Genomic DNA, 21,818 nt, shown 5'->3' on the forward strand with positions numbered 1-21,818 from the left:
TAGATCCTAGATTAAATTAAAAATTAAACCGAAATTTTATTTCGTGACATCTATCGGTAAGCACAAAAAACGCAATAACGTTGGGCAGGAATTAAAAACATTAAAGTGCTTTACAATAAAACACTAGATGGCGCTACTTATTTAAATAAAATGGAGCATTTTATAATATTTCCAATTGTTTTTATTTTAAAATTTAATAGAATATTCCCGAATAGTTAAGCAGGTAGACTTTAATGGTCTTTAATTAATTATACACAATATACATAAATTATAATATTTTATACTATTATCAAATCTATTAGAAACAACGCCATCTACTGTTTTATGTCGTAACTTTTATGCCAGGTTAGAATGATGTTAGTAATGTGGTCTCAATAACCTGCTAAAAGGTGGCAGCACTCGTTAGTGCCTTGTTCTTGCCTTGTTCATCGAACAATAATCATTTGACATAATTATGTTTTTCAAATATGTACTAAAAATGGGAAATATTTCTATGGGCTACTATATAATCTGTGCTATGGAGGAATCTTTGCATAATAATTATTAATGTCTGTAGAGTGTAGATCAATATTATTTCTAACTGTAAAGTAAGTTCTTCCTTATAGAATAAATTTTGTTATGTAAAACTCCAGTAGGTACCTAGTAGGTATTATAATAATGTTATCTTTGGTAAAACTAAATAAAACAGTGTTTATAACTATACCAAATGGAGCAGATGCTCGCAGTTAGTTTGAAAAGAAACAAAAATAAAATAGCAAATACCTTTTTTTTTTTTTTTTTTTTTTTTTTTTTTATAGTGGAGAATGCATTTAAGCATACCCAGGGCACTCGGGGAAAGAGCCCTGGGTTATGTCGGACTCACCCTGCTGAGTGCAGGGACCTACCGACTAAACTCCACTGTGTTCCGCCGTGCCGCTTTATAGACGGGGCCGCGGGTATTCGGTAGAACCGCGTCCGCAGACCCGTCAGCGGCAGCCTATCTCCAGGCCCAACGCGAATGTGGCGGGAGGCCGCCAGGTCTACCTTCCTAGGGGGGCGGCGTGAGTGGAACACTTCTCACGCCGCCTCTCCGCACCGGATGATGGATTATATCCCCGTTCCACCATCCGGTGCCCATCATCAGGGAGGCAGGTCGCGACCGTGTAAAGCGGCCGCGACACGGCGACGACGCCCAATAGGACGACGACGCCGAATCGGATCCGAGGAAGGGTTTCTCTCGCGGACCCGCTCTGCGTCCTCCTTCTGCGACATCACAAAATAGCAAATACCTAACTTGAATAGCACCAAAATAGCACAGATTCGTTTAAATCAATATTGAAATCCCAAAACCATCTTTCATCGAATCTTCAAAGATTATTTATTTTAATTCGGTTTTAATTCGAGAACTATGTGAAGGTCGACTTCAAAGTGTGGCGATTGAAGAAAACCACTAGTATGTAAATTTATTAATTTATTTTTACAAGAAAATGTTATAAATAATAATAAATCGTCGTGAGGTTATAACTAATAACATTTTGTATATTTATTAATACAGAAAATTCCTTAAGTTCCTACTGTATTTCAATGATTCCTTACATATTTTTTTTATTGTCCAGTCAGTGTAATATAGGTACCTAGGTAGTTTGAATTTCAGTTATAAAATTCCCAGGAATTCCGATGTTTTTAAAAAAGGAGGTCTCAACAAGTTAAATAAAAAAATGTTGTGTGCTATAAAACTTTTTTCTTTATTATACAAGTTTAATTGTGAAAAAGAACTTGTATTAGAAAGATTTAGACTGTATGTAAAAGAAATTAGATTGTATTAGAAAACCAGCGCCAAAAATTGATTAATTATAAATATTTCAGATTATTTTATTAAGATAACTTTTTTAATTAGGTACTCAATCTCAAAATTAAAGCATAATTCCAATCATAATATTATATTCAATGTTTATTACTGTGGTTTATTATCAGGCACGCACATTTTCAAGTGCAATCGAACCTAACCTTCATGCGCACACACGCCTTCAGGTATTTTTCAGTTTTCCACGCGTTTAGCGCCACATGCATCATGGGACTGCACTGAAGCTTTCAGGATTTGCAGTCTGTAGCAGGACGTTGCCATGGCAACGCACCGGCCGATGACCCCGCCGTCGCGACGACGCACCGTATTTTATTTGTAAACACAAAACCTATTCATAGTTCTCAACAAGCAATAGCTCGGGCTGATGACGTTTCAAATAATCGCGGATAATGGTGGGATAGAGATTAGGGATCAATGTGAATTAGTGTAGTGTAGTGTTGGTGTAATTCGCACGTTGGAGGTATTGGTAAGTCTTTAAGGTCGTATTGCTTGACATTTATACTATGCTGAAATTGTCATAGCGTTTTGCTGATATTGCACCTGAAATCCTTTTATTTCTACAATTCATGATGGACGCAGTACAACATAGTAACAGTATAGTTTATTTTGTCCTTTCATGAATTTGGTAGACCTGAAAATTAAATTGAGGCAATAATTTATGTCTCACTTACCTTAATGCTGAGCTTTATTATAAGAAGATCTTATAAGAAGTCTTGAATAGTTACTTTCTTATGAAGTGGGAGATATTATTAATATTATGTTTGAAGCAGGATGCTCACTTCTACATGACTACATACCTAGTATGACATCGTATGTTGCATAGACCATTATTATGTATGCATCATTTTACCTTATTATTGTGTTATTCTGATCTTTGACTTATACTTCAATATCTTACCTATTTAAGTCTTGAGGTTTATGATGACATAATATTCAGATAACATTGTTTAGAATCCCTAATAAAACATGATAAATGATAAGTTAGGAATGTCTGTCTGCATAATATCTAAACTAGAACACCGATTTTGGATGAAATTTGGGATAAAAATAATTGAAGACACAGAGGCTGATAATATTTTTTTGTAATGAACTCTTTACTAACTGAAATAGTTTGCAACAGCGAGGCGATAAATAATCCTAACCCATCATTTTTATTAGCCGCTTCACTTATACCATCTTCATGTTTAATCCATTATCTACATTGTGTTTATAAATTAACAATTGCTTCTGGCAAGCATCGCTATTATTCACTAATAGATAGTAATAACATTACACCATTTAATAGCATCGCACTTGACCGAATTGAAAGCAGAAGCCGACGTAAATATTTGCCTTGGTCTGTTAAAATTGAATGCAACACGTGTCAGGTGTTGTGCAATTTATACAATAACATACTGTTATAATCCTGCTAAAATTAGGTTCGATATTTGTTGCTGTATTACGCCAGAACGGTCAGACTTTGACCGGATCTGGATCCAGGATCTGGAAATAAACGTAGAGAAGCTAAACTAAAGAATAAGTAAATAAGCCGCCAAATAAAGGCCTAGCCTAGCTTTCTTACATCTTTCTTATATTATTTTCGAAACATTGCTCCCTAGCTCAGCGTGCAGCAGTAAGAACACCCATTACATTGTCAATAGTTTTGCTAACCGAATCAGTACCTACACAGATAGAAACTGAATTGTAAAGAAGTAGCGAAAAATTATGCCTACTATGTAAGTATATAATGAAGGCACTGCACTGGCTTGAAAGGAAAAACGGAAAAGCTTTTCAACCAAGGCCATATTGTGATGTCGGACATCCTTTCTGCTCGAAAAAATGATACCTCTATTATATAGTCTATTATATTATCTTGGAAAATCCCTAAATGTAATCTTTCTCTTCTCTGAAATTCATGAAAATTACAGCTTTACAGTTTTAGTAACACCTGACTCATTAACGCAAAACAGACAATACTATACTTAGGACTTCCCTCGTAATATTTCAAGAACACGCGGCCAAAACGAAGACAAAGGCCAGCTTATAAGGTCAGTGCCAAGTGAGTCACAATTGTTTAGCTTTTAAACTAGGTGACCCCTTTAGCAGTATGGCTGCGACCTCGGAACGGCGACCAGCCGTCTATCTGATCGCAGCCTTATTTGCCTGTCCTTGTCTTGAACGGTAAGAGGGAGGGAGACGGGTATGCCATGTCTTCTGCGATGGGAGGGAAAGAGATGGCAGTGTCTGATTACTGATAGCTGATCCTTCCGAATTTGCGTATGGTCAGGAATCAAGTGGTAATTAGGCAACGTATACTTATTTGAATGTAAATTTGGTAAAGGATGAATGCTGAATTAATGCTGATTGAAGGTTCTTGTTACAGGATATGGTAAAACTGCATTAATTTTTTTCAATTCAGATGTTGATAAGGCATTCAAAGAAGACGAATCCTTTGAATGTTACTTTAGCGATTGCTACAGCTAAATGCAAACTCTGAAAGGACCGCAGCTGTAGGAATATAAGTTCATACTAAGATTATAAATGGATAAAGATGTGTTAGTTGTCTCTGCATTGAAATAGTTTAGATCCTGCAGTATCAACAAGGCTGTTTTTTTTTCTAAACCAACGATTAAATAATTGTAATCCTCCTCCTCCTTAAGTCGAAATCCTCACTGCTGAGGGTCGTGATCATTTTGGAATTGTGATTTCCTAGTTATTTTACGCCATTTGTCTTTGTTAGAATGATGAATGGCGTACTTACTTAGAATTAATCATATAATTTTTACTGTAGTATATTTTCAATTTATGAGCTTCGCCCTCATACACACGAATTTCAACTAATTTAGAATTTCCCACGCAATATTTTAATAAAACAATGCTGAATATCACGCAAGTAGCCATTTATATCATCATGTCATGTTAGTGTGAAACAACAGGGACAATGACGAAATAAACCTATTTATTCCAACATGATTTACAACATACGAGGTAGAACTAGTCATAACATAATATTCAGGTACGAAAAATTGACTGTTATCGTAATATTATTATCATTACATTTAGTTTAACTCCATCGCCAGTCATTTATGTATACAGTTTTAACGCCAACCATTATAATATTTCCTACCTGCACATTCCCAGGATTGTTAAATAAAATCCACCCAAAAGATAAACGCAGAGTTACAAGTAAAATATGGACAATGGTCGTACTAACAAAAAGTCTGACTCATGGATCGATACCTGTAGGCTTTACCACGCTTTACTGTGTAGAACCTGCAGATGAACAATAATTATACTCGTGACTCAGAGCTTGTAATTAGCAAGGAATATGACAATTACGCCTTTTTAAACAATAGGCTGCCTGGCATAAAAGCCTTCTGAGTAAGCAGTTCTATTGATTGTGAGATTTGCATGCAGGCCAATAAAAAAGTATTATTGGTCTGTGTTGACATCTGAGTAATTTTTTACTAAGTAGCGGCTGCATTTCGGGTTAAAAAAAATGTAATTTTACTCTTATATATCTGTTCGATACAATAACGCATAGGTATAAAAGATTGTAACAAAACTTCGTCAATTTTATTGATAGACACGTCGTGTCACTAATCTAATGTATTATTAATTATTATATGAGTCTAGATATAATAACAATTCAGCAGAAAATTTTAAATAGAACACACGAATATTACAATTTACAAGTGAAATAAGATCTCGCAATATGCAATTGTATCACGGTATAAACTACAGCTAGACGAGACGGTATCGCATGGAAATATTTTAATGAGAATGAACAAGCGGCGTAGTAATTACAATGATTATGATGCAGACGAAACGTGAAGATGTAGGGTGCTCCACGCGGGTCGATGCGGCGGCGCGGCGCTTCGCCCCCGCGGCTCGCGTATGGTAATGCAGTTTGATACACTTGTTATGTACCTACGCATGATAATTTTGATTTGGCTGAATTAATGGCAAGTATACTGCGTCGTAGCTTTTGATGAATCGATTGGTGATCGGCGCAGAGGTAAACTTAAATTTAATTGTAGAGACAACTGCAAAAAACAACATCATCAATTACCTATTATGAATTAAATTATTTTAGTACTATCTTGTCGAGATTATTCAGAAAATTATTCGTCATTTCATCGTATTAATATAAATTTAAACCAAAAGTACGTTTAATTAACCACAATGAAGACCACGGTAACACAATCTAGTGTATTATACAAAATAATTATCTTCGTTATTCTTTACCTTTTTAATTTTTATCTTCCACTAGCTCCGCGTGGTTTCACCCCCGTGGGTCCACTCCTGTAGGTCGTAGCATGATGATATATAGCCTATAAGCCTTCCTCGATAAATGAGCTATCTAACACTGAAAGAATTTTTCAAATCGAACCAGTTGCAGTAGTTCCGGAGATTAGCGCGTTCAAACAAACAAACAAACAAACTCTTCAGCTTTATAATATTAGTATGGATTAATTAATTTGATGCATGCCTGAGTACCACATGCTATTAGATGACGGTGTTGTTCCTTCTCCTTGAATTAAAAGTCCCTTTGTGTGACGTCACTGCACCCGTGACCGAGGCCGCTTATCAGCTCTTATCAGGCGTTGACCCCTGCCCTGTGAATGCACTAAATTGGCACTAACCAGGTTATTATAATCAGAACACTGGATTTAGGTTTAACTTCCTAGCCATTTTACCATTTTTATGTCATTTTACTGATAGTAATGTTTATTTTGCTCTTTTATGTAATTTTCGTTTCGAAATGCTGTTTGTGATTGTACTATAACTCATGACGAAAAATTATGTTAATTTTAGTGCTTTCGTTAAATTAATGAGACATAGTTATAGAAAAATCAATTTTTAAGGTTTTTAATACTTAACGGTGTCTATTTTATTTTCTGCGTTAATATACAATACAATAAAATATTACAACCAGTAAGTAGGTACATTAAAGGCAGTTTGTAAGTAGCGTGATGATAATATCTCATTATTTAGCATGGAAGGCAGATTTGAATGTTGATTAGGTTTACGCCCGCGCGGCCGCGGTTTGCTTGCGTGCCTGTGCGCTACCCGCCGAAACACGCATCTCACAAAAATATGTTAATATAAATATATATTTAAAAATACATTTATTTTGTACAAGCTAGTTATGGTATACGCGAATTAAGCCTGGTTTGAAACCAGATAGTGTTTTAACAGACGAACGGCAGAGGCTACTGGCTACTTCAGCGGTCAGCCGTCGCCACATGTCGACGTCAGTCGATGGCGCGTCCGCGTCGGCGGCAGCAGTCAATATGTCTACGCCTGCTTGCTAATACATACTCTAAGATTTATTAAATTAATGTATTATTTCTGATCATTTGTACTTGTGTAAAACAAATAAATAATTACAAACAAAGAAATTTTGTTTTAAATAAGTCCAAACAATAACAAAGGGTACTAAGATAAAAGTATTACAGGAAATTGTGACATTACAAAACTCAGAGCAAACAGAACAGGAAAATAAATGCAATATGACAAATTTTTATGCAGACAGACTTATTTTACGGAGAAAAATGGAAAAGGGCAATGGACTGCAATAGCTGCGGATTAAATCCTTTTTAAAATGGGTTGCCTCATGGTAATGATAAAAACTGCCCGGTTTATCGCTGAAAAATACAATTTTTTATTACTGCGTAATTTTCTGTGTAGGTACCTCCTTAAATTAATGTACCTACTGAAATACATTAAAATATAATTGACTTAAATTCACTAATCCATACTAATATTATAAATGCGAAAGTATCTCTGTCTGTCTGTCTGTTACTCAATCAAGCGATAAGTCATAACTACTGAACCAATTTGCATGAAATTTGGTATAGAGATATTTTGATATCCGGGAAAGGACATAGGCTACTTTTTACCCCGGGAAATAGGATAGGTTTTATCCCGGAAATCCCACGGGAACGGGAACTATGCGGGTTTTTCTTTGAATGCGCGGGCGAAGCTGCGGGTGGAAAGCTATTTTTAAGTTTATCATAATTTAGAAACCTAAATTTAAAATTACAAAAATCTATTTTATCCTTACTAAAGTTATAATTTATGCGAAAGTACTTTTTATATATTTTCTCTGTTTGTGCAGACAATCTTTTCTCGTACGTAGCAAGAAGCAACGGAGTAATTTTTCACTATTATAAATGCAAAGGCGTAATGTTTATAACTTCCTTTCAATTCACAACGGGGCTATATAACATTCTCGTATAGTTATTTCCCAGCTGCTTATCAAACGTCTCTCCCTTATCAGAGGCTGAGGATCACTCGTGCGAACTATCCCCGAGTGAATCACGTCTGATAAACTATTGCCCTTTTCTTGTGCGAGACAATGTATTAATTGTATTAAAGTGTATTTACGAAGCTTAGAGTATGTTATGCAGTTAGATGGAGAGCAAATGTAAACATCCATTATGAATTTATATTTTTTATTTCATATTATTCAGACCGCAGGTTCACTTGCATTGTCTTCTTTCTGTTACGCATCTTCTACACATCTGATATGTAGCTATATTTTTTACAGTATTATAGTATGTGTATTTGTAAATAATTAATAAACAAAAAGCTGAAGTTTTAAGGGTTGGACTCATTAATTTAAATTAAAATTGTGCGTTAATTGCAATGCGATTCTGTAATTGAGACAAATTTATAGGCACGCGGTTAATACTAACGAGATCAGGTTTATCTCAACCGCAATTAAAAAAATCTGCGTAAATATAAAGTATTCATTTCTGTCGATACAAAGTAATGAATTAATCCCACATAAGGCTGGTCTTGCACTGTGGAAATTCGATTTTGAATCAAATGGTGCAACTTGGTCAAATTCATGTCGATTTTAAAATCTTATTTTCTTATAGAGAATCTAGCAAATAAACATTTCAGAACATTTTATTTTTGTAAATAATGCTTTCACTGTATTTTTAAAGCAACCCTTTTGATATTGTTTTCAGTAACATATTTTATTCTATGAAATCCTTCGTCCTGTATACATATACTAAACAATGCAATGCAATGCAAAGGTCAAGATAATGCAAAGTTCCAAGTTTCCAAAATTCCGATTAGCATAAGATCATACTATTCGGAATTTCTAACGCTTGTCCGTATCATTTCATCAGATCAATCTATACATACTCTGACTAATCGTAAATTCGTAACGCATTTTTATAAACTGTATGCACTTGCGAATTTAGAAGATAAATCCAACCATGTGTTTCATGCACACGTTACATGTGTTTATAAATTGTATGCGAATTGAGACGGTAAAGCCAGCCATGTACATACACTAACATGCAATTTAGTTTGTACCTAGTTTTAGTGTTATATTATCTATGGTCTGTACCGCCCTTATCTGTCAATGAGTGACGTAGGCACGTGTGAATGGTAACCAGACCTCAGTCAGCTATTTGTTATCGCATCAGTCTTGCTATCAGAGCCCAAAGGGTCGCACGTGCGGCGTGTCGCTAAAAATTGTCGTAAAACATCGTTTTTTACGTGTGACTGTGCGATATATTGAGAGTAAACAAAATATGGTGGTTTTTTGAGGAATGATAATAAGTGCATCGAACTGCAGTTTTTGTAGTCTTTTCTTATTTTTCTTGATTTCGAAAATGGAGTTTAAAATTGTAAATGAGGCTTGATGAAAAGGCTGTCGTTTTACTGTAAGTTTATCTTTTGTTTATTTATCTAATCTTATCTAATAATTGTTGTATTTATCTAATAATTATTTTATCTTTTACCTACATTTCTACGACTTGAAGCAATGATTGAACATCGAGGTTTTGGATAGATACAAATAAAACGAAGGCAATGCAATATTTGAAAATAACAGAATTTCATTTTTCCATAATTTTTCTCTCAGAGGCAGTTTAATAAGTTTCACACTATACCTATAAATAACCCATAGCTTATTTTTAAAATTTATCTTATATTTAGTCCTATTATGTGATAATTAATTTAACGTCTTTTAATTGAAAGTACCCGCCATTCACAGAAAAACGATCATATGTTTTTTTTTTTTATGAACTCGTGGTGTTATTTAGTGGAACCGATTAATTAATTATTGACTGATAGGGAGCACCAACCAGCTCAATAGTGGCTGATCTTTTGGGAAATAGATAGCGATAATAATCCGTTTATAGTAATGTGTTTCAATTCTATGAAAAGTAAATAGGAATATATCAATAAGAATACCTATGACTGATGAAGATGTGAATGTTTGTTATTTCATCATGACAGCGTTTTTATTCACTGTTAATAATATATGGTGTACACATGCAAAACAATGTGTTTTGTGTCTTGTGTGAATAAATATTTAAAATAAATATCATAATCATCCGTTTATCTTCTGATGAATCTATCTATACAATTAATAAATCTGTCAATTCTGTACATTGTAAATATTGAAAAAATAAATAGCTGGGGGTGTTACTGGATCGATACCAAACCCAAATATGTGATAAAAAAATTTTTGTCTGTCTGTCTGTCTGTCTGTCTGTCTGTCTGTATGTTCAGGCATCACGTGAAAACTAACGGTCCGATTTCGATGAAACTTGGTATAATTATACTTTATTATCCTGGGCATAAAATAGGATAACTACTTTTTATCCCGGAAAAATACGTAGAAAAAAAAATCTTAACTTTTCTTAATTTTTCCGCGCGGACGGAGTCGCGGGCGGAAGCTAGTGTATAATATGAATGAATGAGATGATGGTAGGTTACACCTATCTCATAGCGGGTATAAGAAGAATGTAAAGAATAAAGAATCCTCATAGCTTTATTTGGATATATTTATACATATTACCTTAATATTTGTAATATAACGTGTGTGTTTATTTCATTAAGAAAATTCCGCTCAATTATATACGCATAGCATGCTATAACAGTCATAAAAGGTATCAACCATACGTAGATATATGTTAGCTTTACTGTATCTCTTAAGGTCATATACCTAACACCTTTTTAGAATATGAATGCAGACTACCGCATAGTCTAGATTCTGGTGCAATATTTTATTCCACGAATTGCTATTTGCTAAAAACGCCAAAAAATTTAAGCTCGAAAGTTGTAAACAACTGTAACATAGTCTATAGTGACTTACGAATAAGAGGATTTAAGTTTGATCTGCAGTGTAATAACACAGAATAATAACTAGTAGCTGACTATACTAACATAGTGTTATATTATCTGTGTTGTATTTTTTGTGCTGTTACTGTGCTTTTACATGCTAATGCACACTAGTAAAGCATATAATCTAAGTAGGTGCATGATTTGGTCCAGGCACATAGGCTCTAAAATTAATCGAAATTAGGACATTGTTCCCATTTCACGTGGGTCAGTTTATAATATGTAAGTACATATATAAATAAACAGTTAAACTTTAACCTTATAAAATATTAATGAAATAAACGTCACTTCCAAAACTACATCGATAACCGTATCTTTAATTTAAACAAAGGGCGCCTTATCTGCAAGGACATTAATTATTATTGTACATTTGTACACTAATGCGGACACTAACTTGGTTTAATTTTTAGGCATTTTAACCGACTTCCAAAAATTAGGTTATCAATTTGACACGCATTTATTATATAATTATATATACCTAACCCAATATTATCCTAAGTCACCATAAAAATTATAAGTATTCGCGTTATCTATTTTGGGCTTTCACAAGGTGATTTCTGCGAATCAGTTAATCGGTTGGTTCTGTTTTTTTTTTGTTGCATTTAGAATTCCAAGAAAAATAGTGCAAATTTCCCAAAATTGATGATATGTCGATAAAAAAAAATGATTTTTTTTTAATTTATAAATATAAATTAAACTGGCACGAAAAGGTTTTGTAAGTATGTATTGAAAAGCTAGCTCATCCAGGTAAGAATAGTAAGGACCCGAACAGCGTGGTGGAAATTAACAACAAAGATACTTTTGTACAGAATGAGTATTTGTGGCGGGTTTATAATAAGCTATTGAATGTTTACCTTTATTATAATAACCATACGAAGGGTATTGTTCTCGTAATAACTAAAATAACAAATGAATACTTCACTTACTGAACGGTTATGTGCAGTCCGCTTGAATACCAATATTATTGTATATCCTATATTGTTTTAACAATGCACACTAAATTGAGTTTACATAGAAACGTATTTTAACTTCCCTGAATATTAATTGTATGCAGTGTAGTGTTTTGTTAAATATTTTATTATTCGTAATTTTTTTTTTCTATATTTGTAACTAGGTCAATGATTGATAAAAACGGCTTAATAGGAAATATGGTTTTGGGTACCATTTTTTTCCTTGAATCAATTTTAAATGTTTAATGTTTTGCTCTATTAAATTGCACTTATTTTGAACGAGATCCGCATAAATAATATTTATGATGGTGAGGATTATCCTTACAACCGCTGTCGCATAAATCTTTGACATTGTCACATTTTCAGAACATTTTTGTTATAGGTAACTTTTTCTTTGCGAAAGTTGTTTCCTGTTGGAAAGGAAAACTAAATACATTAATACAATAACATAAATATCTACAATAAGTTTGAAGGTTATGCAAGCTTAATATATTTTAGTTTCGTGCATATACCAAATAATATACGTTTATAGCCATAATATATTCGCACAGCCACAGTTGTATTCTTCGAGATATTAAAGCTATTTGTAAGTAGTTTGACTACTGTATTCATAAAGTATAGGTATCTAATAGATCTATCATCTAAGTACATATAAAATATACCAGGGTGCTTGCTAGTATACAAATTTATAAGTTTATTATGTGTATGGTAATAAAATACGTCAATTAATGTAATTAGTTCAGCGGTAATGAGACACTTGAGGTCGACGCGCTAATTGAAAGGCTCGTAATAATGTGGTTATGACTTTTTGATTTCATCTAATCGAATGGATATGTTTTTTTTTTTATTTTAGTAATTATCTGCTCGTCTAGCCTGCGTCTATCAACTTAGGTGAATTGCCGTTTGATAAGCTATCGGTGGAAAATATTTAATCAAAATCGATCTAGCTTTGTATTACAACAATTTATGTGCCGGCTGTACGAATAAATATTGATGTTGTGCCAAAAATTAGTTGACGATGATTTTCAGTTCGGTAAGTTTGTTCATTGTTACCATGGCAACGTACATTCACACGGCCTAGGTAATCGGTCGTGTCAGTTTTGTACAAAATCTGGAAAAAAGGACAAGATTTATAAATTACCAATCAAATGATGAACGCGTTGTCTATAATTTAGTGACATATTTTATCGTAATTATCTATTGGAAGTATAGGTGCTTCAGTGTGCATACTTTTTTAAACTCTAGGAGAAAACAACTGAACATAGTTTAATAATTAGTTTTATCATAAAGGAAATTATACTTTTTATCGCCAGATGAGTGGTGTTTAACTGCTAAGAGTATACTTAATTGATAGGACGATAAAAACCCATGGAGGGTTGTCGCGTAAAAGCCACAGGACAGTTCTTTGGCATATTATGTATTTAGATATAAGTTACATATTATGTAATATCGACATGATTTTAAAAGAGCAACTATGGAGTTTCTTGCCGGTTCTCCTCCATAGATACTGCTTTCCGAATCGGTGGTAAATGTTAAAAATAATTTTGTAATGACGATTCGAAAGTGCTACTAAATAGTAGTCTAATTGAATAAATGAATGTTTGAGTTTGAGTTTGATGATTGAATATAATCTGTATCTTCATAATAACAGTCAAATTCCTATACAAAACTGGTACTTGATAGTTGCAAAAGTACTTCCCACAACTAACCTTCAAACCGCATATTCTATCGTAACTAAGTACAACCCATGAAACATATTTTATAAAGCGATACATTCACAGGCTTTCAATAGAAAAACTATTTACATAATTTTATTGCTCTCATTTATGGGCGAATACACTCAAGGGTAATAATTTTTATCTCGTGAATAGCGTTTAATGCGAACAGATACTCGTACATACTTTATTATTTACGACCGAATGTAAATCATTGGAGGGAAGTCGATTTATTTTCTCTTTGACCTTCGCCTTGGCTTCTACAGTTCAACACGTTGAGGAGATTTGATTTGTGCTGTCTATAAATATTTGCGTAACGGAGCATTTACACCGAGCGAACATAGAGCTAGAGAATTCTTTCGTGATCTTTTAGTGTAAACGAAAACTTATATTCAGCGTTGTTCAGTATTGAAAAGAACAACGAAAGAATGCTCTATGCCAGTTTACACTAAAAGAATTTCACATAGTGGCTACATGGGTTAGAATAAGCATTCGCTTGATTGATCTTAATCACTAAATGCACCATAAGATGTAATCATGTTCGTGTTCATACGTTTTGTAAAAATGACATGTAGATATGCAGAGATAAGCGCATCAGGGACGAAACTGTTTGTTGTTGAGACAAGATGTGTGAAGTGTGTGTGCGATTAAGGGGAAATAGACGTGTCTATATAAAGTGAGATTACTTATTAATATTATATATGCATAATTTTCTGTCCATGGATGTTTATTTTTAAACTCAAACTCAAACATTTATTTATTCAATTGGACTACTTTTAGTAGCACTTTCGAATCGTCATTACATAATTATTTTTAACATTTACCATTTTACTATAGAAAAACGTATGTAGGTAGTGATTGCCTGTCTGAAAGTGAAGTGTTTGCTTTTATCTCATCAGTGAATAAATACATAGATTATAATGACGCAATAAAAAGTTTTTTCTGAATGGTGTACGTCAATTTTGGTACCTTTTGCGTCAATGCAATAATTCATTACCATGCAGATAAAATAAACAACTATTACGAGAATATGATATTTTGTTAGGAAATTCTATAGAATCGCAGCGGTTTTCCTCGTTATTCGGAATTGAATGTTTTCGCGTATCTATAATATTATGACCTTACAATGACATGGCCATGGCACTTGGTATGATGAACATCTGCCGAAGTCTTAAAGACTTAAACTTAAATCCCTGAATAGATTACAATTTTTAATGAAAAGATACTATTTTTTTTTGTAGTTTTGTTTAATCACAATTGCTAACAAGGACTAGTAGCAATAGAAAGCTCAGTAACATAATATGATTGAGATTGACACAGGTGAGGGTCGTGCCCGATTAAAGCTAAGCAAGTCAGTTGTAAGCGGCTTGTTAAACCAATTACGGGTCAATTACAAACGAATGCATGTTTGTATGCAAATAGATGTGTGTACAGTGTGGGTGGTCTATTGTTTTCCTGCAAGTCTATAGAATATGTTGGTACAAGGGCTTTGGACGGCGTAATCTACCATGCCGATGATGTTTGAGTTCGTACATGTCATATTTTACTGTTGTAATATTTTTTAGAAATACGCGTTGTATCATGATTTTTCCTTTACCAAAGGGATCAGTCAATAAAGTGAAGATTTTTTTTTAATGTAAGGCATAACATGCTCATAATAATTGATAATGCGATCATGGGACTGAACATGAGTCGCCGCCTCATGATCGAATAATTTTTTAAATTTGTTTTATGATTCCAATTATAGTCTAGTATATCATCCTGTAAAAAACAGTAAGTTTAGTAAACACTATTGTCCCCATTACCAAATTTCCACTACGACGGCTTTTCCCTCACCCAACACTAATGAAAATCAATGAGGTTAGTCACTGACCTAATAAGGTACTTACTAAAGTATTCCCATAGGGCCACAAAATGGCATGTTTTATGTTTCTTTAGAAACAAGGAAACTGTGACTAATAGTTACTAGATTTATTTTGTGTTTACGTACGTACTATAATTTTAACGTTATCCTGCTCCTTACGTGCCATCAGACATACAAAGTATATTATTTTCATACAGGAAAAATATTAGGAAAATGACTAAATCGTTAGCAAAAACTTATTATGTAACAATCTTAACCTGAATATGTATGTCCCAGTTCTTAAAAAGTATGCACAGAATAACACATTTTTCATATATTTGAATCTAGGGGCATTGAAAGAGGAATATTATATAGCTTGTTTACCTACCTATGAAATAAGTTATTCAATACGTCTACCTCATTATATGCATGCATATTTATTATGACTAAAGCAAGCGTGGCTAAAAAGGCTATCTCCATCACGAAATACACCGCGAATATTAAGTGTTGGCACTAATTACACTAAATGTATGGTGTTGGTGCATTAGTGTGCGTCTTGCATAGCAAACACATCCCGATAATAAGTGAATTGTGCATCGCAAAATGGGTGTGGTGGACCGCACCACGTGGGCATATACTCATTAATTGATTTTGCGTGTAAAAGCTATAACTGAATTTCAAACAAGCGATGGTTTATAATTCTGCGTGAGCGTTAGATCTTGAGGGATGTTAGTTGGTAATTTATATTATGTAGGTACCCATTATTTTATTGATTTTTAATGCATATTATAAAGGCGTACTATCATGTGCGGAATGAAATATGATCAATAAGTCATCATCAATTATGTCCTGTTATGAGTATGTACTTGTTTGTCTGTTTGTAATTAGGACTTAGGTAGGTTTCCTTTAATTTTTTATTTATTTTAATACAATAATAATAGAAAAATCCATGTGCACTTTTCTTTAATAAATTGTTTATAAACAATAGTATAAATGCGTGAAATGTTTAAAAATTATTTTATACTATTCCTTTTAAATATAAACAAATATAGGACAAAATAATGATATATTCAGAAATGTAACACGTCATTAAGTTCCTGTAAATTGTAATCCCATTGGGGTCAATTATCTTTCGTAATATACGTGCAGATATCACGTGTCGCGCCTCACGGTTTTCAGAATGTGATTCATTCAAATAACACACAATAATTGAAGCATTGGGTGCAACAAGGGCGTATGTTGTAAAATAGAGTTTCGAGAAAAATGATAATGAAAGTTGTAATGCCTTACATTATTTTAATACTTATAATTTGACTTACATTTACTGTATAATTTCTTAGACCCATGATTTAGCAAAAAGATGAAGGTATTATGATTATTTTGAAAAAATCAGAAATATCATAAAATCAATTTTTTTTAACTTGTGTTATCCGCCCTTGTTGCACCCAACTGGTAAAACAGATAGGACGTTAATTTTGCTATTGATTTTGCGTTGAAAATAAAATAAGAAATGTAAGTTAATGTGTATTTATTACAACCACCGTTCAAATATTCAACTTAATCATTTTTTCTGACTTTCGTGGTTTTAATCAGATTCATCAAAATCGACTTTTCTACTACTCTTAACTATTCTTAACCGTTTTTCCGAGATTTTTAGTAGCGACAGTAATTAACTTTCTGCAAATGTTTATCTTTAATCCGTCTACTGTTAAAAAGTATTTCCATTATCTCGTTTCAACTTATCAGGCCCAACATTTTCTCTCAACTTTAACACTTTTTCTAAACACGACATTATGAGGGTATCTTGCTGCGCATTGTCACCTATGTTTCAAAAGTTACAAAAAAATCTTCTCTGTGCATTTTTTTGGAACAACACGTGGTAATATGTTTACAAACTTTTCTAGGCTTCCTTCCTTGAGCTGATGTATATTCTTCACCAAAACTTCTCTAACTTTCGGCACGTTTTTTTTTCACATGTTTTCATTCTTCACCTTCTTTCTTCCCCTTTTTTTGAGGGGCTCATGTTCGCTCTGGTCAGCATCTGATCTTAAGTCACTTGAATCACTCGTTTCAATCATTTTTTACACAATAAGTTTTTACAAACTGCAGACAGGTCGTAAAGGGTTCGAATTTAAACGCACTTTTGATATCTATGCAATAAGGGCGTAGTGCCACCTTTGACATTATTGATTCTCACGCCATCAAAAAGCGGCTGATCTAAACAAGTTTTCGGGATACGAAACTAGATGGCTCTGTGCATGTTTTGATGTAATAACATCAAAACGGACTTTGGGTACCGAACGCCCTTGTTGCTCCCAATGCTTCAATTAATTGTTCATTAGATTTGCATAAATAGAAGCGGCCTTAGCGGCTCAAGATATTAATATGGTATTTCCTCGATTTAACCACAAACTCGAAAACCCATGAAGGTTGCTTGTTTATTATTTTACAGGTACAAGTTTGTCTATTTAGATACTGTAAACTATTTGTATGTAGTGAATTTGATTGTAACTGATTACTTATAATAAGTAATAATCAACGCTGGACTACACGTCTAGCTGAAGATTTGATTTAGTGTTGAAAATGTTTTGTATATTTAATGAGAATTTTCTGCCATTCTTGTTTGCTTTTATATTACGTTGTATGACGCTACAAATATTATATTATTTTTACAACTTACCTTTATTTATCAAGAACTTAAAAGTTGAAACGGCTTATACCAAAAAACAGTAATACTGACATAGGTTTATTAAATAAAGTTGGCTTAAAAAGCTGTTTTAATCTCAAATGAAGATAAAAATATAATAATAATGACTGTTTATTAAATTCTTAATTAATTCTTAAAGTCCACTTGACTGTGTATGGTTAATATTCAATTGATTGTTTTTTTTTTCTTTCTTTGCACAAAAGCTCTGATATCGTACTCTATCGTAATCGTATCAACAACAGTAATGTCACAGTAATATTGTCATATTATATTTTCGTGGTTTTATTATTTATATTTTATACTACCGTTGAACGAACAGATTTGTAGTCTACAAATAAATATACGGAAGACTGGCAACTAACTCTGAAAAGCTTGAAATTGTGCCAGTATTTCGAATCAAGGGCTATATTTATGATAAACATTTATTATAGTATTAAAATAACTGTTATAAAATATATTTAAACTATGTTTCATCATTAAAATTTTAATACCATCTAAGTATATGGCGTTCAGTTGGTATAAAAATCCGACACTTTTGAAGCTAAATATGAATAAAGAGCACCTCGGAAATGATAAGAATAAACGCTTATTACTCGGGATCACGGTAAATCTCTGCAACTACTCGATAGTAAACCGCAACAATAAATACGGACAAACTGTTTCCCGTTATATTAATATAGAGGGAATTCCTCAACAAATCCAAATATAGTTTTCCTATGTGTGAGGTATATATTTGATGGTTTCTGTATGTGGGGTCACTTTGTCGACAGGCGCTCAAGGCGATGCTGTGACATGATCTTCTATGGAAGATGACAAGGGGATTGAACGACAGAGAAAATGGCTCCACACGCGGAGGATTGCGAAGAGGTTATTTATGTTTATTTTTTTGCCAATATTATTTTACTCTATGATAAAATCCGATTATCGGTTCATGTTATTCTGTATTCACATTCAAATTATTTGGTTAACAGTTGAAATTAATTTAATTAAAACTAGAAAAAAAAATGTTTATATTATCCAAAATATTCACATGTAGGTATATAAATAGAATGTAGAGTCTTAATTTTGTGATTATTTTTTCGCTTTAACCCATTTCTTTCTTGATCTCAGCTCATATAATATGTTTTATGTGTCATTGCTATCTATAGAATTGTAACAACCCTGTTACACATGTTATTCCTAAACTAACTTTACGATCTTTCTTTTTATGAACATATATGCTAAATTAGTTTACTCGATCTACAGGAGGAGCGATTAAACGGGGAGAATTATCAGCCTGTGCCGGTACATCAGGGGAGGAGGATACTGCCAGACGACAATGCTCCCGCACAGGCATGGATCGAAAACGAAGATTCGCCGCAAGGACTCGATAGCAGGACCAACAGTCCTGGTGAAAATCGCCGCCTTCTTGGACATAAGCCGATCCACAAATCCACGACAAGGCTTCAAGCAGGATTAACTTTGGGAGTATGGAAGCAATCGAAATGCTCCTTAAGCGCTAAGAGCGTGAAGATAAAGCCCAGAGTCAAGAGCAAATTCGAGAAAAGAAAGGAGAAGATCGTAGAAGCTCTCCGGCCGCCGTATTTCATCATCAGCATGATCATATTTATAGTAAGTTCAGGTAGTTCTACAATTTTCTTCATGATAATGAATGAAATGTTGATATAAACTTATGAAAGGAGTTGGCTAAAAACTAAATTGTATATTTCCCTTCAGGTATTGCTGCATCTTTGTGGACCGGAAGAATGGCGCGCGCATTTGGAGTGGTCTCCCGGCGCCTGGTGGCGGGAGCCCTGGAGGCTGATCACGTACGGCTGTGTACACGCTAGTACCGGCCACCTGGCACTCAACGCACTTGTTGCTTTAGCTGTAAGTTTCATGTTCAATTTTACCTTGCATATTTATGCTCTACGTAGAACAAGACAAACTCATTCCGCTTAAAAACATGTTACGTATTTCTATTGAAATCTTAAACTAATTTAAATCAAAATCAATAGATATGTAGTTTAGTTTTTTTATAAGTTCTTCGAAATTTACTTCATTCTTATAAAATTATTTCGTAATATTTTTCATCAACTTAAACAATTAACGGAACTGTTCAACAATTAACGATAGGTATTAATTCAATTTTAATTCTTTTTTCCAGGTTGGCTGGCGTTTAGAACGCGAGCAGGGTTGGATGCGGGTTGCGCTGGTGTGGGGGGGCGGTGTGGCGGCGGGCGCGCTCGGTGCCGGCGCGCTGCAACCAAGGGTACGAGTAGTTGGAGCCTCTGCTGCCGTGTACGCGCTGTTGACCGCTCATCTGCCTAATGTGTGCCTTAGGTAAGATTTCTGTTTTATTGCTACGTAATATACTTATGTTTCATGTTGTTTTAAAATAGGTTAAACGCAAATGTTGCATATAAGATTTTTATTTCACTGATGAATACACGTTTTCAATACAGAATATATAATTTCTGGATAAAAATTTGTTAATAGTATTTATCGTCAATAATTGTTATAAAATATAAATGATTATATTCATTTATCACTATGAATTAGTTAGTACCTAGATCATTTCTCTACTTTTGTGTTCTCTACATTCTAAACAAACGATTTCTTTTTAATTTAGATTTGGGCACATTCCCCTCTGGTGGTTTCGGCCTCTAAGTGTGGTGGTGCTGGGAGCGTCAGAAGTTTGCTGGGCCTTCATCCGTGTGTCGGAAGGCAACGCTAGCTCGAATCATGTGGCTTGGGCTGCGCATGCTCTGGGCGCTGCTGTCGGTGTACCGCTTGGATTTCTCGTATTTAATGGTAAGCTATTTTGTATTGACCATCTAGTCTTTTTATTCTAGTAATAATTTTTTTTATTTAATTTTGGGTCAATGGAACTAGAAGATTTTTAAGACCAAGTTTACCAAGTTTCCATGAAGTCAAACAATAAAATATCTTCCGATTCTCTCTCAGATCCCTATATTATATAGAGTATCCCGCACATAGAACTTTTAGTTTTTCCTACGCTGATAACGTAAAACATGCTATTAATTTTGAAAGTGAAGAAATAAAAGTAAGACATAGTTTTATCAAATTCTTATTTTAATTACAGGCGAGAACAGCACAAGGAAAAATATGCTCTGGTGTAGAATTGTATCGAGCTTCATCATGACGGTCGGCGTGTTGGCCGCTATCTGCCACTACCTGTTCTGGTACGACGTGGACCACTACACCTGAGGAAGACTTGCCTCCTACCTCGCATCAAGGAGGAAATACAAAGTCTGACAGTTTCGATAATCGAAATATAATGTGATCTTTTGATCGACTAATGTAATACTGAGGTATTGGATTATGATTGGCTTTAGTTTCATATAAGGAGCCTGAAAGTTGTGCTGATAAATTGGAAATTTTAATGTCAAAGGCAGTGTAATCGTTGATTGTAATTATTTGCGGAAGGTTTTGCATTGGATGTTTGTGCCATACGATAAAGCGGGAAAAGAAGCTTTGACAAGAAAATATTATCTAAAAATTTTATGTACAAAACAATGTGTTCAAAAACGTTTTTACATTGTTGAAATTGTTAACATTTGGCCGATATTAAATGAAACGCACAAGAGTCTTCCTCTAACATTGTTGTATGATATTATAGATA

At 33.8% G+C, this 21,818-nt stretch overlaps 1 protein-coding gene across 2 annotated transcripts; it reads left to right on the forward strand.

Moving 5' to 3' along the window:
* The first annotated feature begins 2,262 nt into the window (after positions 1-2,262).
* On the forward strand, positions 2,263-21,602 carry LOC123691268 (rhomboid-related protein 1-like). 2 transcript variants are annotated; one of them, XM_045635569.1, is made up of 7 exons: positions 2,263-2,309; positions 18,964-19,060; positions 19,439-19,804; positions 19,910-20,062; positions 20,340-20,515; positions 20,805-20,986; positions 21,279-21,602. In XM_045635569.1, the coding sequence occupies exons 2-7, from the start codon at positions 19,031-19,033 to the stop codon at positions 21,401-21,403; spliced, it is 1,032 nt and encodes a 343-aa protein (XP_045491525.1). In that variant the 5' UTR covers positions 2,263-2,309; positions 18,964-19,030; the 3' UTR covers positions 21,404-21,602. The 2 variants fall into 2 exon arrangements, with proteins under 2 accessions (XP_045491525.1, XP_045491524.1); XM_045635568.1 differs by lacking the exon at positions 2,263-2,309 and adding an exon at positions 9,265-9,513.
* The last annotated feature ends 216 nt before the right edge of the window (positions 21,603-21,818 follow it).

The sequence above is a fragment of the Colias croceus genome, chromosome 4 (assembly GCF_905220415.1).
Source record: "Colias croceus chromosome 4, ilColCroc2.1".
NCBI lineage: Eukaryota > Metazoa > Arthropoda > Insecta > Lepidoptera > Pieridae > Colias > Colias croceus.

Coding starts and splice junctions, on each gene's coding strand:
- LOC123691268 (XM_045635569.1), top strand. CDS start 19,031: ATGGCTCCACACGCGGAGGATTGCGAAGAG. Junction 19,061..19,438: donor ACGCGGAGGATTGCGAAGAG/GTTATTTATGTT, acceptor CTCGATCTACAG/GAGGAGCGATTAAACGGGGA. Junction 20,063..20,339: donor ACGCACTTGTTGCTTTAGCT/GTAAGTTTCATG, acceptor TCTTTTTTCCAG/GTTGGCTGGCGTTTAGAACG.